Source organism: Bradysia coprophila, unplaced genomic scaffold (assembly GCF_014529535.1).
Source record: "Bradysia coprophila strain Holo2 unplaced genomic scaffold, BU_Bcop_v1 contig_358, whole genome shotgun sequence".
Lineage (NCBI taxonomy): Eukaryota > Metazoa > Arthropoda > Insecta > Diptera > Sciaridae > Bradysia > Bradysia coprophila.
In genome coordinates this window covers 2,211,742-2,227,721 of record NW_023503616.1, presented here as the reverse complement: position 1 = coordinate 2,227,721, position 15,980 = coordinate 2,211,742, and the positions used below count along the sequence as shown (strand labels likewise).

At 30.5% G+C, this 15,980-nt stretch overlaps 1 protein-coding gene and 1 long non-coding RNA gene across 2 annotated transcripts in view; one reads left to right on the top strand and one right to left on the bottom strand.

The window, feature by feature from the left end:
• The first annotated feature begins 1,844 nt into the window (after positions 1-1,844).
• LOC119081854 lies at positions 1,845-2,660 on the top strand. Its single transcript, XR_005088534.1, has 3 exons — positions 1,845-2,080; positions 2,141-2,338; positions 2,405-2,660. It is a non-coding gene; the product is annotated as an uncharacterized LOC119081854 (long non-coding RNA).
• Positions 2,661-5,226: 2,566 nt separating this feature from the next.
• The window catches only part of LOC119081760, a 48,310-nt gene continuing 37,556 nt past the window's right edge, over positions 5,227-15,980 (bottom strand). Inside the window, exon 5 of the mRNA XM_037190950.1 lies at positions 5,227-14,174. Within this exon, the coding sequence (XP_037046845.1) occupies positions 13,762-14,174 (413 nt within the window). The 3' untranslated portion in view covers positions 5,227-13,761. The remainder of the gene's footprint in view (positions 14,175-15,980) is intronic.

Below are 15,980 nucleotides of genomic sequence, written 5' to 3'. Positions count from 1 at the left end.
ACCACAATTGTACACTGAAATATACGAAACGTATAAGGCTAGATCATTTGAAGATTTTCAAAAAAATTTACCTTTATTGTGGCCAGTATATCACAGACTAGGTCACTACGTCAAATTCACAGCACTTCCAGTGCAATTGATGTCTCACTTCGGTGAATTTCCTTCCATATAGTAACGGTTTTTGGTCAAACTGAAAGTAAAGCTTCGTAAAGGCTCATCTCACTAATGCATCAATTCGATTGAAAGGACAAGAATTGCATTAATTGCACTTTCTTAAATACTCATATAAATAATATTTCCAAAACAGTTGCGTTTGTAAAAAAATATCACAGAATGAAGAGTACATCAAAAAATTGTGACAGCTCTCTGGGAGGTGCGGTAATCATGGTTTGATAGCGAAATGAAACGCATTTCTGTGTAACAAAATAATTTGAGATAAAAAAGTCTTCGCAATTCGATTAATCTTTTCGAAAAAGAATTTCTATTTGAATCAAAAACGTACACTATATTGCACTTACCATACCAATTATTCATTCAAAAATAATCACATTGATTTATTTTCATTTAAGTTCGCAAGAGTACACTGTGCAAACATTACATGGAATTGTTCTATGACTTTTTTGTAAACCATGCTTGTTTCAAAAAATGAAACAAAACGAAACAAATCAAAATAAAACAAAACAAATCAAAACGAAACAAATCAAAACAAAACAAAACAGATCATGTTTCGGCCACTTGGCAACAAATTACAAGATCTGTTTTAAAGATTAATACATGGATTTCGATTATCACTCTTTCCAGGTAGCATCATTGAGATTGAACTTAGAGGTAAACAAAGTAAAATTTTAAATTTTTTAATTTAAATTGCTTCGAAACAGCTAAAAACAAATTGTTTTTCCGTGGGAAATCTACGGAAAACAAATTTAATTTGAGCTGTTTCGCGACCTAATACTTACAATATTTTTATGTTTCACTTTGTTTACCTCTAAAGTATAGTTTCCACTCAAAAACGGCACTCCGTTTAGCCTCCGTTTACATGACAGTTGTAAAATAGAACAAAGGAACTGTCACGTAAACGGAGTAAAAAATTGAAATAAATTCAATTTCCACTCCGTTTGCGTGACAGTTCTTTTGTTCTATTTTACAACTGTCATGTAAACGGAGGCTAAACGGAGTGCTCTTTTTGAGTGGAAACTATACATAAGTCCAATCATAATTAAGCTACCATAAAAGAATAATTAACGAAATCCAAATATTAATCCTTAAAACAGATCTTGTAATTTGTTGCCAAAGTGGCCGAAACATGTTTTGTTTTGATTTGTTTTGTTTTGATTTGTTTTGTTTTGTTTCGAAGCAATGTTGGCAACTTACAATGAAAGATCTCACAGAATAATTTCGTGTGTATGAAAAGTCAATGCACACATGATTTCAACTTCTAGGATTTGTATTAAAAAATCAACGTTGATGTGATCATTTTTGAATAAATGTTTCGTGAGTGCAGTGGTGTTATGTTTTCGTTCGAATAGGAACCATGTTTTGAAACATGTGAACAATCTGCAAGACATTTTTTATCTCAATTATATATTGTTTTAGAGAAATGCTTTTCATTTTCTGTAAAACCACGATTCCCGCACCTCCCTGTGTTAACTTCACACCTTATACAGTGTTTAAGCAGAGAGTTCTTTGACCAATTAAGTGTAAGTGATCTCGGGGTATAGCTGTCGAAACAGTTTATGGAGAATCGTGTACTGACAGAAAAAATGGTACTCGACCGGTGCAGCCACGAACAACATAAACATTCATTTTTCCAGCAAATAATTTCACTTACCGTGACTCACGTACTCTCGACCTCCAGGTAAAACTCTGTTTGCGAAAAAATTGGCCGAACATTCTGGATCATGCCATAATGACCGGTGCTTTCGTCGGCGTTAATATCTACAAGGGCAGCGATAAGTTCTACGACAACTTGCTTATGCCATTTATTCACCTATTCGATCCACAATCATGCCACCGACTGGCTGTGTTCGCGTGTAAATATCGTTTGTTCCCCAGATAGAAACAGAGTGATCCTAATTCGTTGGTGAGTTGTAAATACACTTGCTGCATACGAATGTGTCTCCCAATTTCCACGTTATTTTAGTCGGTCAAATTCTTCGGTCATGTCTTGAGCAATCCGTTAGGAGTAGCTGCTGGATGAGATAAGCATGCCGAAGCGGTCGTTGGACTGAATGACATCGGATTTGGATTCGTTGAAATTGGATCGGTTACCCCTTGCCCAAGATGGAAACCCAAAACCGAGGGTGTTTCGTCTAAGTGAAGACAAAGCAATAATCAACAGGTAATACATCCAGACTTCCGAGCTTCACATTCTTTGAAACCATTTTTAATGGCTCTGATTTCACAGATACGGTTTTAACAGCGTCGGTCGAAGAGGCAATTCAGGCAATTCGTAAAAGTTCAGAAGGAAAAAATCAGTCGCTTCCTAAAAGTCAATCAATTGCCAAGTGCGTATCGAAGGCAAGGCGGTAAAAGTTCCAACATCAGATTCGGAAGAGTATTTCCATCAACGGCCACGAGACAGTCAAATCGGTGCTCTGGCTAGTCCACAAAGTCAAACGATTCCGGGTCGAGACTACTTGGATCAAATCGAAGCAGAAATTCGGCAAAAATTGGGACCGGATGGTGTGGTATCGTTACCGAATTGGTAAAAGATTTTGCTTTTCGTTATCGTTGACGGCTAACAAACGTCTTGAATCGATTCGCAGGGGCGGCTATCTGGTCGTTCCGCATCGATTCGAGTTTTGGCAGGGACAGAGCAATCGTTTGCATGATCGGATTCAGTTCCGGAAAACTGACGATACGACTGCTGTGGACAATAAATCGGTTTTTCAAGGGGAGAAGGACTGGATCTATGAGAGATTGGCCCCGTAATGAAATTTAAATTGTTTTTGTGATAAATTTTGGTCTTCCATGCTCCAAATCGTGAGCACGCGAATAAAATGATGCAAACGTTACACGTTGTCTGCAGAGTAGTCACTTAATTTTGGAGAATTGGAGCAACGGTAGATTCTGTAGAGTGACATCTAGAAACCTTCGATCTTCCGAAAGTGATTGAGGAAACTTACCCGGGTAAAAAAAAAGGTGTCGGTGAGACCTTTTTGAGACTGAAATTTTTATATGGAGATGAGACTGGATGAGTCTTGTTATTTCGAACCTTTGAGACCGATATTTCATCCAAAAATTCATCGGAATTCATCCGAAAGTAATGAGAGGTCTCATTTCAAAGATTTATGGAGGATGTTCGAGGCTGGATGAGTGGTCTCATTTCGGATTTGTTAGACGTTGTGAGACTGGATGAGTGGTACTCTATGGAACAAATTTTCGCACTGTAAAAAAATTTGGACAATTTTTCCATACAAAATAGTACTCTTTGGCAGCTGTCATTAAAAGCTTGAAGTGCGTTGTTCTAACGCCAAGGTAGATATAGTTGGGGAGATAATATCATTTAGACGCGCGGTGTAGTAAATAAGGTTGATGATGATGACAACTTTGGCGCGTGAGCTAAAATTTTGGGCGAAAATTACCGAAGATTTATCCACCTTATAGCAGGAAATATTAGTCTCAGTGGGCTCTGAAAGATTTTTTTTCGTCTAAAAATGCAATTTTCTCAGGGTGATATCCAGATCCAGATATTTCAGAAGGAGTCCAGCTCACCTTAGTTTCCATGTAATTACTGTCCTGCTTGTGTTTCATAAAATGTTATGCCAAGACATGACCCAACTTGTCTTAGCAATCTCTACCTTTTAATAAAAGGTAAAGATGGCGTTTTTATCTCATTCGGATATTTATGTGACATACCTACCCACCTTGCCTAACACATCTAAATAGTTTTTCGTTCTGTATAATCTTTTCCTTAACCAAAAACAGTCCAATTCGTATCTTCTCTTAAGATCTTGACTTATTGGTCTGACTAGTTTCACTATAATAGGGGAAAAAATGGAACACTTCAAAACGTACGCAATGTGCTGTTAGTCGCAATGTGACTCATTCAAAAAAAACCAATCATTTTGGGAAAAGGAACTTTTGTTGATATTTTATATTTCATTTGTCATAACTTGACGATGGAAAGAACAGATGTCCATAGCATTGTCGATAATGCTGAGCTCAAATGTTTTTGCTCTTTTCCAGCTTTTAGTTATAATCATCCTTCAACGAAACGAGACTAAAAATTAACTTTTTAATTGCCAATTTAAATAAATTCAGATGAAATAATGATGACAAATGAGACTTTAATTTCTTCAAAATGTTTATGTGGCCTCTTCAGGTAGTGATTTTTTGCGCTTTCAATTTGTAAGTGGGATATGCTCTTTCGAAGTCAACAGTGTGTAGAGGTATTACTTTAGATTTTGTTGACCACCAAAAATGATCGACAGTGTCACTTTAATTCTAGAAATCAGCTACCACTAACTTCGGCGATTAAATATCGCCTTTGATGTGCCCATTGATTGAAAATAATAATCTGGATGAGAAAAAGCACCCGTTGTTGAACACCTGTTTTTGAGTTGAAGTTAGAATAAATACTTACAATTTGTTTTGTTATTGGTTATTGCGACGAGTAACAAATGCGGCATCAGTTGCGTGTATCTCTAAATTCCAACCTGACAATCTAAAGTCAACCTGAAACTGATCTGGAAAACCACTGAAACCTGATTCGTCCTGAACCTGACCTGACCTGAATTTATGTTGACCTGACCTGTTTTGTTAATTTTTGCTACAACTTTTAACTAACGTATAACTTTGAACATACAAATTTACTGCATGAACCTGTGTGACAGGTCAGGTCAACATTAAATCAGGTCACGTAAATTTCAGGTCAGGTGAGGTTTTTGATTTTCAGGTCACCGGTCGACCTTTTAATTTTACATCAGTTGCTGTCGAAACAAGCTGTCTCAGGTTAAACGACTGAAATAAGCAATGACATCCGGTTAATGTGCTAATGTATGTCAAAACGAATGAAGTAATAGATTCTTGAATAAATAATTATATCGTGATATTGTTGCCGTTTCTAAAAGGAGTAGCAGTTTTCGTTCCTCAACATTTACGTCTGTACTAGCTCTCACAGAGTACTCACAATTAAGGATTAATCTAACGATCTGCTTCTATAGAAATAAGGTTAATGCAGGTTGAATAATGTTTTCAAGGGAAAATTTGAATAAAACTTTTTACTTTTTTCTAACATTTTAATGCTCTTTAAATCGAACCAACACGTACATATTTTTAAGGTATATTCATAGTGTCTTTTTCTATACCATACTGTTTTTTATGTTTTTTTTTATTTTTTTTTTACTTTTTTAATATTAATTTCCACATGCGTTCATGTTCTTGTACACAGTCGGTCATACTCTAAATTTATACTTTCTATGTATTTTAATTTCATATTTATTTTTTTTATAATTTTATCAATATTTTTTTATGTTATAACATTCATTCATTCACATTTTCAAATATATATTAATTTTTTATTTTGTTTTCTTCTTTTTTTACTGTTTTTTTTCATAATATAATATTTATAATTTTGTTAGTTTAATTATAATCTGTCTATAAGTGTTACTTGCTGGTATAGTTAATTATATTTTTTTGTTAAATTATTTTAGATTTGTATTTATTACAGAATTTGAGGATTTGGATGAATTGTTTTTATTTTATGAAGTTACTTAATTAACTGCTAAAAATAAAGAATTTTCATTTCGGTTTTTTTTAAATATTTTTTCATATTTTTTTCTTTAATAAATTTTATATAAATTTCTTTTTAAAAATAAATTTTTCAGTAACAAATTGTTAAATTAGTGTTTTATGTCAGTTTAAAAAGATTTTAAAAATAAGTTTTCTTCTTTCCAACCCTCAAAATGTTTTTTTTTTGTTTCTATTAAATTTTATTAAGTTTAATCGATGAATGTATTTTTTTAATATTTTTTTTTATTGAACCTAATGTGATTCAAAATTATGGTATATCTTACTTTTATGTGTCGCTATTTACAGAAAAAAAATATTTTTTTCCTTATTTCTATTTCTTTCTCTTTCAGTAAATTTAATTGTTTGTTATATTCTTTCATGGAATTTTTTAATTTTTAGATAATTTCTTCTTTAAATTTCCGTCATTATATGTTCTCCATCGTGAACTCATATTGGTTTGTTAACTTAATTCAAACTATGTTTCTTATTTTAATAAATGTTTACGTTTATGTTTTAGCCGCAGGAATCTTCAATAATTTTATTTTTCTTTAATTCTTTTTAGTTTTTACTATCAGGCTAATTTTCATGTGTTTCCTAGCTACTACATTTTTTAAATTTCATTTTTTTACATACACCTGAGGCCCTAAATGCTATCAATCATACGTTCAATTACAGTTACAGGAATTCTGCTATAGGCATCGCAAGAGCTGTTTGAGTACCGTGGATTCCATTGTTTTCTTTATATTTTGGTATTTTTGTAACTGCCCTTCACATGAGTTCGAGTAGTAGGGAGAACACCACATAACAGCTAATTTCCTAAAATGTGCCTTAATGGAAATGCTGCTCAAAAGATGAGAAAATTGTTAACCTCGGATTTCCAGTGAAAGCATAAGTTAGGAATACGATTTTATCCATGGCAGTAGGGTCTGCATTTTTGCAAACTACTTTTTTCCACACTAGTGCGTGAATATGAAAATCAATTGGCACTACATACATCGCACTGCAGCACATAAATACGAACAATATACCAGATAGAAAAAGAAACCAGCTGTTGCAAGCTATGCCTATTGTACGACTCCCCCATCTGTATTGTAGCTTTTGTAAATGAAAAGTGAACGAAAGGAAATCGAAATTGTGAATCATATTGTATTTTGGATTGATTTGAAGATTTGAAATTTGTTAATTGTTCTATGGTGATCTAATTATGTATCTCATTTTGATACAATTCAATTATGCCATTTTTATCCTCATCATATTGTCGCTTAACAATTGAATTATTCTCAATAAATTTGTGTGTTGACAAAACTTTGGATAGTTTGTGTAGGCGTTGTGAAAAACTGGTATGGTCACCAAAAAAGATCAAGTAAATGAGGTTTTCCCTTAGCACCTAAAAAATCAGTCTACGACAAAGAAAAGTTTTAGTGAACTGTTAAGATGTCTCAGGAAAGTCTTTGTGTTACTAATTTAGTAGCCTCTTTTAAAATGTACTTTTTCTAAAAGTTTTTTTTCGAACACACATTTTTATTACATTTCTTTTTAAATATGCGCGTTGGGTTTCTTTTATTTAATGAAAGTATTTTCTCCTTTTTTTCAATTACATATTTTGTGCTTAATGTTTTTTGTTGTTGTTGTTGTTGTTGTTCATTTTTCATTCATACAATCTCTTTTAAATTAGTGATTATTAATTTATTAAATATACTAACATCTTCATCTTACAAATTAACACAAAACAATTAAATATTCTTTCAATTTTTAATTTCATTTCGTTTTACAAATTTTCGACCATTTAAATATAAGTTATGCTTACTATGTGCGCTTCACGCTGACCAATCTGTTGTTTTATTTTTGAAAAAATAAATTTAAAATAAAAAAGTTTCAATCAAATGGAATTTACATTATAATATTGAATGGATGGCTGTAAAAAAAGGGTAAAACAAAGACTTGGTGCCACTAAAGGAACAGTAGAATCGTATGGCAGCGTTGATGCTCAATATACCTGACTGATTTTTCCGGTTTTAAAAATTTTGGTTTTTTTGCACTTTTAATTATTTTCTTTTTCTTTGGTTCTTTATCAAATAAAAAATTGAAATTAGGTGTTACACACAAATACCTTAGGTTCGTAAATCGAAAAGAATGTAGGACTATAGATATTGAAAAATGGGCTCGAAAAGCTCTCTATGTGCGAAGGCAAAATAGCTAACACGGGCTTCGTATCTTGTATCTTCATTGCAATTACCTCATCTTTAATATACCAATTTGTTTGAAACTCATTAGTGAACATTTTCCGAAATTATTCACTTGAACGTCTTGTCTTTTCCTTGCATCGATTCTTGTTGTATTTTCCGCTTAATGTACTTCGTGCAAGACTCACATTTTCTCAAAAAACAACAAAAGTTCTGAAATCAGGCCGGATATTTAGAGGAAAGTAATATCATCAGTAAATTGGATTCAATTTTTTAGTAAGAGATAAGCTGTGGGAGATTGCAAAAGATTTTGTAATGTAGATCAGGAATGTCTGCATTGGTAGTAGACGATAGAAGTGTAGTATTACTCCCGTTTAAATTTTGACATACCAGTGTTGAAAGTATACTGGTATAGGAAATGCAACTTTGTAAAAGTAAGGAGAAAATTTACGAGAGTAATGATAAATCTTACTGCGTTAATAAATCGTTTCAATTACGTCATACTATATTTAATACCTTCAACTTTAGATCTGTTAAACTTATTTTTTTAATTTTTTTGTTATTTCCATTTTTTAAATACTTTTTTCTTTAATTTTTATTTTTTTTTCTTTATTTCAGGCAACTATTTATGTTAACTATTTTATAATAAACAACTAACTTTGTGTTTTGAGTGTGTGTCTAGTAGTTTATTTTTCTTTTTATCAATTTCTTAGTATTTCATTTACAATATTCTATTTAAATAATTTAATTTACTAAATATTGCATTATGATAAGGCCTAATTTTATTCTAATCGGACGAATCCTCATTTTCTTAGATATTTTTTTTTTCTCTTATTTCATTTTTGTTTTTGTTCTTTGGTATTAAAACATAAGATTTTTTTATTTAATTAGGTGCCATCGAAGAGAAACATAAAAATATTAACTTGCAAAAGGCCATCCATTTACCATTTTTTTGTTTGTTTTGTTTTTGTTTGTAAATTAATTTTTCATTTGAAAATGTAATGTTAAAATTCCAGTTGGTCAGCACATTTATAACTAAGTACTTTATGTTTAATTTATTTCTTTTTTGTCTCTTAACTTTTAACATTTTTTTTATAACAAAACATTACATGGAAAATATTTTTTGATGAATACATTCAGTTCCGTTAGCCAAATTATACAAACAGAAATAATAATTTTCATTTTGGTCAGCAGTTTTTTTTTCTATTTTGTATTTTCTTGCTTACACACATATTACACATTTAACGTATATGGGTACGTAACATAAATGTTTTTTGTTCGATATCGTTGGGGTGTTTGTTTAGTTAACTCAGTTTTCTTCTTGGAAACATTGTTTTATAATAAAAAAAAAGTGTTTAGTCTGAAAATATCAAACATAAAATGCATCCCTGTTCTGATTTCCATTAACATGCAATTCAAAGTAATGGATTCTTCATTTAATACTGGTTTTTATGGGCTCGAATAAACTGGTCCGATTAAAATATTGACTGAAAATATAAATATCGATTGAAGATAAATTCATCGATATCCGAACTGAATTTAAGTCATCTGTTATCGAACGACTTTGACGAAAATATGCTATGAGTTTTGGCTAGTGTGGTCTAAATAATAGAATATTTTGTTAAACAAATGAAGTAAAAGATTTTGTCTAAACCAACAGTTGATACCTTAAACAAAAAAATGACAGATTTTGTCAGCTATATCCGAAAAGACCATATTTAGGTAATTTCGCGTCACTGATTGTTACTCTTATATGATTTGTTGAGAAATATTAATGAAATTTTTCAAAAGTAACACTCAATCTGTTTAAATCAGACTCAGACTCGGCGTGATGAATTGAAGTATAATTTTTCCTGAACAAGTAAACAAGGTGTTTATAAGGTGTTTAATCTAGCAATTAATTTTTGAATCATTTGTTAATGTTCTTCCGATACATTTTTCTGATATTCGATGTTCCGTTTAATTAATACAAGTGGTACAAAGAGTTTACTTCAATATCAGTTCAATACCTATGGACACAAGGGTAAGGAAAATAATTATGTGAAACGTTACTCGGGTAAACGGAAATCCATGCGAATTGTTAAAAGGTTGAAAGGTGGTATACGTATGTAATGAAACCGTGAACAGAATTTGAACGTTCAAATTTTGAGCCACACAGAAATAATGTTTTAAGAACACAGCTTAACACTTCTTCATTTACTTCGAAATATTTCTTTCCGAAAATGGGCGAAATTAAATTGTATGAAGTGGTAAACTTTTTCTATTAACTCATTATGTGAAAAAGAGGTGTTTCTAAAAGATAGCATGTTCTTCACATTTTTTATTTTTTTTTTTTAAATTTCTATATCATGGCAGTTTGTCTTATGTTTGTAGATATTATTTTTCTCTCTCTATCATTTTCGTTTTCAATCAAAGGACGTGAGTAAAATGGAGAAACCGAATCGATGTAAATGTTTTCAAAGTTTTGTTCATGAAGGACTAAGGTAATTTTAAAATGGTGAAATTCTTTATATGTTTGAATATAATGTTCTATTCACTTTGACCGTTTGTGTGATTAATTTAACTTTTTTTTTCATTTCATTCATCGATAAAAATCATTCTAGTCAATTAAATGTGTTTACGTTTAATTCCTGTATTTATTTATATTTACAAAATATTTCTATGTACAGGAGATATGAAACTGCCACAAGAACTACTTTCACTTGAAATTGTATCAATTTACAATTGAAAATATGAGAAATAATGGATCAACCGATTCTCTTATTTTCAATTTAAATTTCAATTTTTCCAAATCAAAAGAGTTATTTGGATAGAACAAAATCCCCGTGATTGGGATGTGATTTTAAAATTACAACTTTTGTGCGCCGCGCCACCTACATTTTTTTTCAAACATTCAGTCAATAACTTTGAGCACGAAAATAATCTGAAAAAAAAAATCAAAACGAGTGGAACATATATACAACTGAAAAGATTCAAATATCTCACTAGACGGCTAAAATTGTTCAATTTTGCTGATGTTGTTCACAATGCATTTGCATAATTTACCGATGAAACATATTGATTTTTCTCAAAAAAAAAAAAAAATTATCAACTAGTGTAGTACTACGCGACTTGCATATTATGTTGACTCTTCACAGCTTAGTCACATTTTGTCATCATCAATGGAAAATTTACAAGAAACGTTTTCAAAATGCTCAATTTATTAAATTATGTATTCATGTTATCACTTATGGATTTATGTTCGCTTGGAGCGTCGAGCCTAAATATGTGTAGTGTTCTGGATTATGATTGATTTAATGAATTGCTGTTGAAAATTAGTTGAGCTATTTTAATTAATTTGCAATGTAAATTGATTGGAATCAATTTTGTGGACTACACTAGAATTGTATTTCGACGTTTTGGTTGTATTAGAAACAACAACCACTGAAATATTTTAACACCCAGATAGGAATTATTTTGCTTTTAGTTTATTCGTATTGTTGATAGAATTTAAAGAAGGAGAGAGCTACCTTTATACAACTGGGAATGACCGTGTATTGAGTAATTTCGTGTCGCTTGTTAATTTAAAAAAAATATTAATCTGGAAACGTTTATTGCTGTGTCATTTCTACTCTATGCATATGCTGAAGGGGTTAATGACAGCGTATGACATTTGATACAGTGCATATTTTCTCAGTTATTTGTTAGAGTTAAATATGGTCAAGAATTTATTGAAATCGACATACGTAATTCATCAAATTGTTATCTTCTGTCATCTGTTACCAATAATGGCGAAAAAATAGACCACTTCCGGTAATAATTCTTTCATATAGCAGAATGTGTATTGAAACTATTGAAGTACAAGATTGTTACCTGTACCATATTTCAAGAAATGAAGTAACAGATTTAATGATTTCAGATCACCATTTGTAATAGATTTTATTAACATTCACCAGTAAACAATAGCTTGTTAAATCAGCCTATAGTGAAATAGAAAATTTTAATGCTTTAAATCAATGACTGAATGTTAAAAACTGAAGAAACGATGACTGTACGCATGAAAACAAAACTTTGAAATCAGTGAACGTTTAACGTAATATTATTAGCTAATGGACGAAATAGTTGAATCGGAAAAAAATAAAATGAAGTTGAAAGCAATGCGAGAAACTTTTTATTAAAAAAAATATCAACTGCACGCCTTTAACATAATTTTCATTATTTTCACAATTCGATTGTTTAACTTCTTCCCCTTTTTCTTTGTTTTTAAGGTTAAACTATGTATTATCTAGATGTATTTATTTTTTCTTTAATGTATAGGTAGTATTTTCTTTTATTATTTTTGTTTTGTTTTAATTATCTTTCATTTTGTCTTTATTCAGCTACTGTACAGACACAACGTTTCGTAATCATAAACGCAGTTTTATGTTTTCCTTTTCTTTTTGAATAAGTTTTCATTAATTAAATTTATTTCTATGTTTTTTTTTATTGAGTTAACCTAGATTGTTTTCTTTTAGTTAATTTGTTGTGATTTTTTTTTGTTAAATTTTGTTGTTTTTATTATTTGAAGAATTGGAAATAAACCGAAACACCAACAACCTCACGTAGAATTTGAAACTTATATTTGTTTTACGATTATAAAATATTTTTTTATTTGATTTTAAAAATAATTTTTTTTTTATTTATTTTCCGTTTATGTTTTTATTATTCTTTTAATCGTTTCATAAATAGTCTGGAGGCTAAAAATTGTTTTGTTAAATTATTTTTTCATCATTTTTTTTCATTTTCAAGTTGTTTGGTGTTACGATTGTTTTGACTAACAGACCTACTTACGATTTTTTATTTAGTTTTTTTTTTAGTTAATTTTTTCACACATTTATGTAACAATATCAATATAATTCTAAATTGGCTCATCGCACGTTAACAATTTATTTGTTTTATATTTGGTCAATCCTATAGCTTTGCTAAAACAAAATAGCAAAAATGACAAAAAATTAATTCATTCAAAAAACAGAAAAAACAACAAATAATTTGACCCAATTGTATGTTAAAACAATCTTTTCATTTTTTTACTTTTCAAATACAATAAAAATGTTTTTTTCTTTTTTTTAATTGCTTCTTATTAATAATATATTTTTATTCTTTTTTTAATTTTTTATATTTTTTTATTTTCCATTTTTTTTATTTAACAACGAGTATAAAAAATGAGAAGCTTGTCTATAATTCCCATAGTGCATTCCATTTTTTAACATATTTTTTCTTTGTTTTGTTTTTTAATTTTTTTATTACATTATTCTGTCTTATTTAGTATATAACACGAATTTAATTATTTCATTAAATATTTTTTTAAATTTTATTTTCTTTCCGTTCGTTTTAATTAAAGTATATAATTAATTAACAGCAATTGTTATAAAAATTGACGGACTAATAAGAAATTTCATATAAATCTCTCGTGTTTTATTAAATGTTTTCTTTACTTAATGTTTATTTTAACAAGAGTTCAAACAGTTTTTTTTGATAAAATAATAAATCATTTTTGTTTTGCATATAATAAATTGTTGAAAATTAAAATTAATGAATTCACTTGTTTTTTTTTTTGTTTTAAATCACCTAAAATTGTTTACTATATTTTTACGCACCCAATTATTCACTCACTGAAAGTTTTTTTTTTAAATTATTTAATTTTGTGTTTTGTTTTTTCGATTTTCACGCACAATTTTTTCTTAAAAAGTTTCAATTTTTTTGTTCGTTCACTTCAATAAAATATCGTTCAAAACTTTCTTTTTTTGTTTCTTTTTTTCTTTCATAAATCTTTTTTTTTTAATTTTTTGTTTATTTGTTGTTGGGCAGTCGGGGCATTTTATTTTAACTATGACCCGGCAAGTTGGAGACAAAACCTATTCCATGCAACGACACTTATCAAACTCCACGATATTGTCCATGTATAATAATAATAAAAAAATTGGTTGTTAGACGTTGATGCTAATAATCGATTCGATGACGAAGACGACGATGACGAGGACGATAGCGACAGCATTGCAGCTGCTGCCGCTTGGAATGGTGTAATACAGCGTTGTGACGAGGTACTCGTTGGACCTGGTAGATTTTGACATGTTTCTGGTTCGACAATATGTTCATCACGTTTGCTAGCTGTTTGATTTTTGGGTAAATCACAGTATGCACACAGACCTTCTTTAACGGAACCACAATATCGATAACAACAATTATCTGGTCCATGATTTGATTTTGCTAATTGATCACCTGTTTCTGGTATATTTGGGTCTGAAATATGGAAGTTATGTGAGTTTGAGTTAATGAGGAAACAGTCACAAAATACAATGTAGATCCTCGGTGAATTGAATAACGTATCTTTCTATAATAATCTTGAAAATTAACAAAATCCTGAAAATGAACTTTATGCCACTCAGCATCATAAGTACACATCTAGAGCCTAATAAAGTACTTCGCACTCGATGTCATAATAGTTATTTACGACATCGAATGCGAAGTACTTTACGATACGAAGGCCCGCAGGCCATGGGTCATAATACACATCGTGATCCTAATAAAATGCTTCGCACTACGTTCATACAACGTTTTATGAAACAGAGGGATCTAAAGTTCGCAGTTTTATAAAGTATTATATATAAAGTTGCATAAATAACTATTAAAACCTCACAACTTTCTCATAGCGTAGCGATATGCGACTTGTACTATAGCTGGCCTTTTTCACTTTTCAGAAACGAGTAATCATTTAATATCGATAAAACCGACTAATAAATGTAAAAGTAAATGAAGTAATAGATTCTATGACGAACAATTTGAACAATAGAAGTAACAGATTTAATGGTTACATATTATAAGATGTAAATAGCTATAAATAGCTCATTATGCTTTCCGCTTCTATAAGTAGACGTTCTTCATCAAAAGATTTTAATGTATCGACAACAAACCGAAAAACATGTTTTTCCGAAACTACATCCTAGTGGCAAATGTTCTCTCCTTTTTCTGGCGAGTAACACGTGAGATGTGTGACAATTAGCAATGTTATACATCTGAAAAAGTCAGAAAACACAATAACCGGAACATTTGACCTTCCTAAAGTCATTTGGGTTTCATGTTTTGACTTCTTACATCGACCGATTTATGAATAAGATGGTAAATAAACACCAGTAAGCTTAACATTCACCTTATTAAAAAAATGTAAAAAAAAACTTTTTGTTTTCCTTTTTTGTTGCTAATTAACCACAATATTATAACATTAATTAACGCCGCATCTAACAACAGTAAATTCAGTAAATTTATCGAGTTATTGTAATGTCTTCTAGGCTACGGGTGTATTTATTTGCACATACTACATAATATTTAACTTAATAATATATTTTTAAATATTACAGGCACCAGCTTCAGCTCCATTCATACCGATCCTAAAATAATATTTAAATTGTGCAACCTAAGAATATTTCATGAAATAATTATGAGCATCCCACCCCTACAATCCCAATGGAAAATTGTACCTTCAAATAATTGTGTGTATAACGCCAAAGTATATGCTAAAAGTATAACATAGGAGAGACGACAACAATAATAACACTCCCCATTCCAACCCAATCGCATCCGCCAGGCATTCCGAGTCATATTTGTGCCATCATTTTCATTATTGTTGTGGTTTGGGGTTGTCTATATTACTTTTGTTGAGGTATTTTATGAAGCATAGAATCGTAAAGGTGTATTCACATTATTACGCTCCCACGTTATAAATGGTTAAATGACAACCCATTAATGTTATAACGGCAATGTTGAGAAAATAGTTACATTGTTTGTTGCCAATTCCGATGATTGTAATTTGTATTTCGGTCACTTTTGCATAATTATATTGACATACGTTCAATACTAATTTAGATGATGGGATGCTATTCACAGGTTGACATTTTACAGAAACCTTACTATTTTGAAAATTGACTATAAACCCCTCAACTGGTATATTAACGTCACACCTCTAGACGTTTATTACACACAAATCGTAGAGCAAAATATTTGGTAGGTCCTGGTTTCTTGGTTTGAGTAAGACTTGAAACTATACGACGT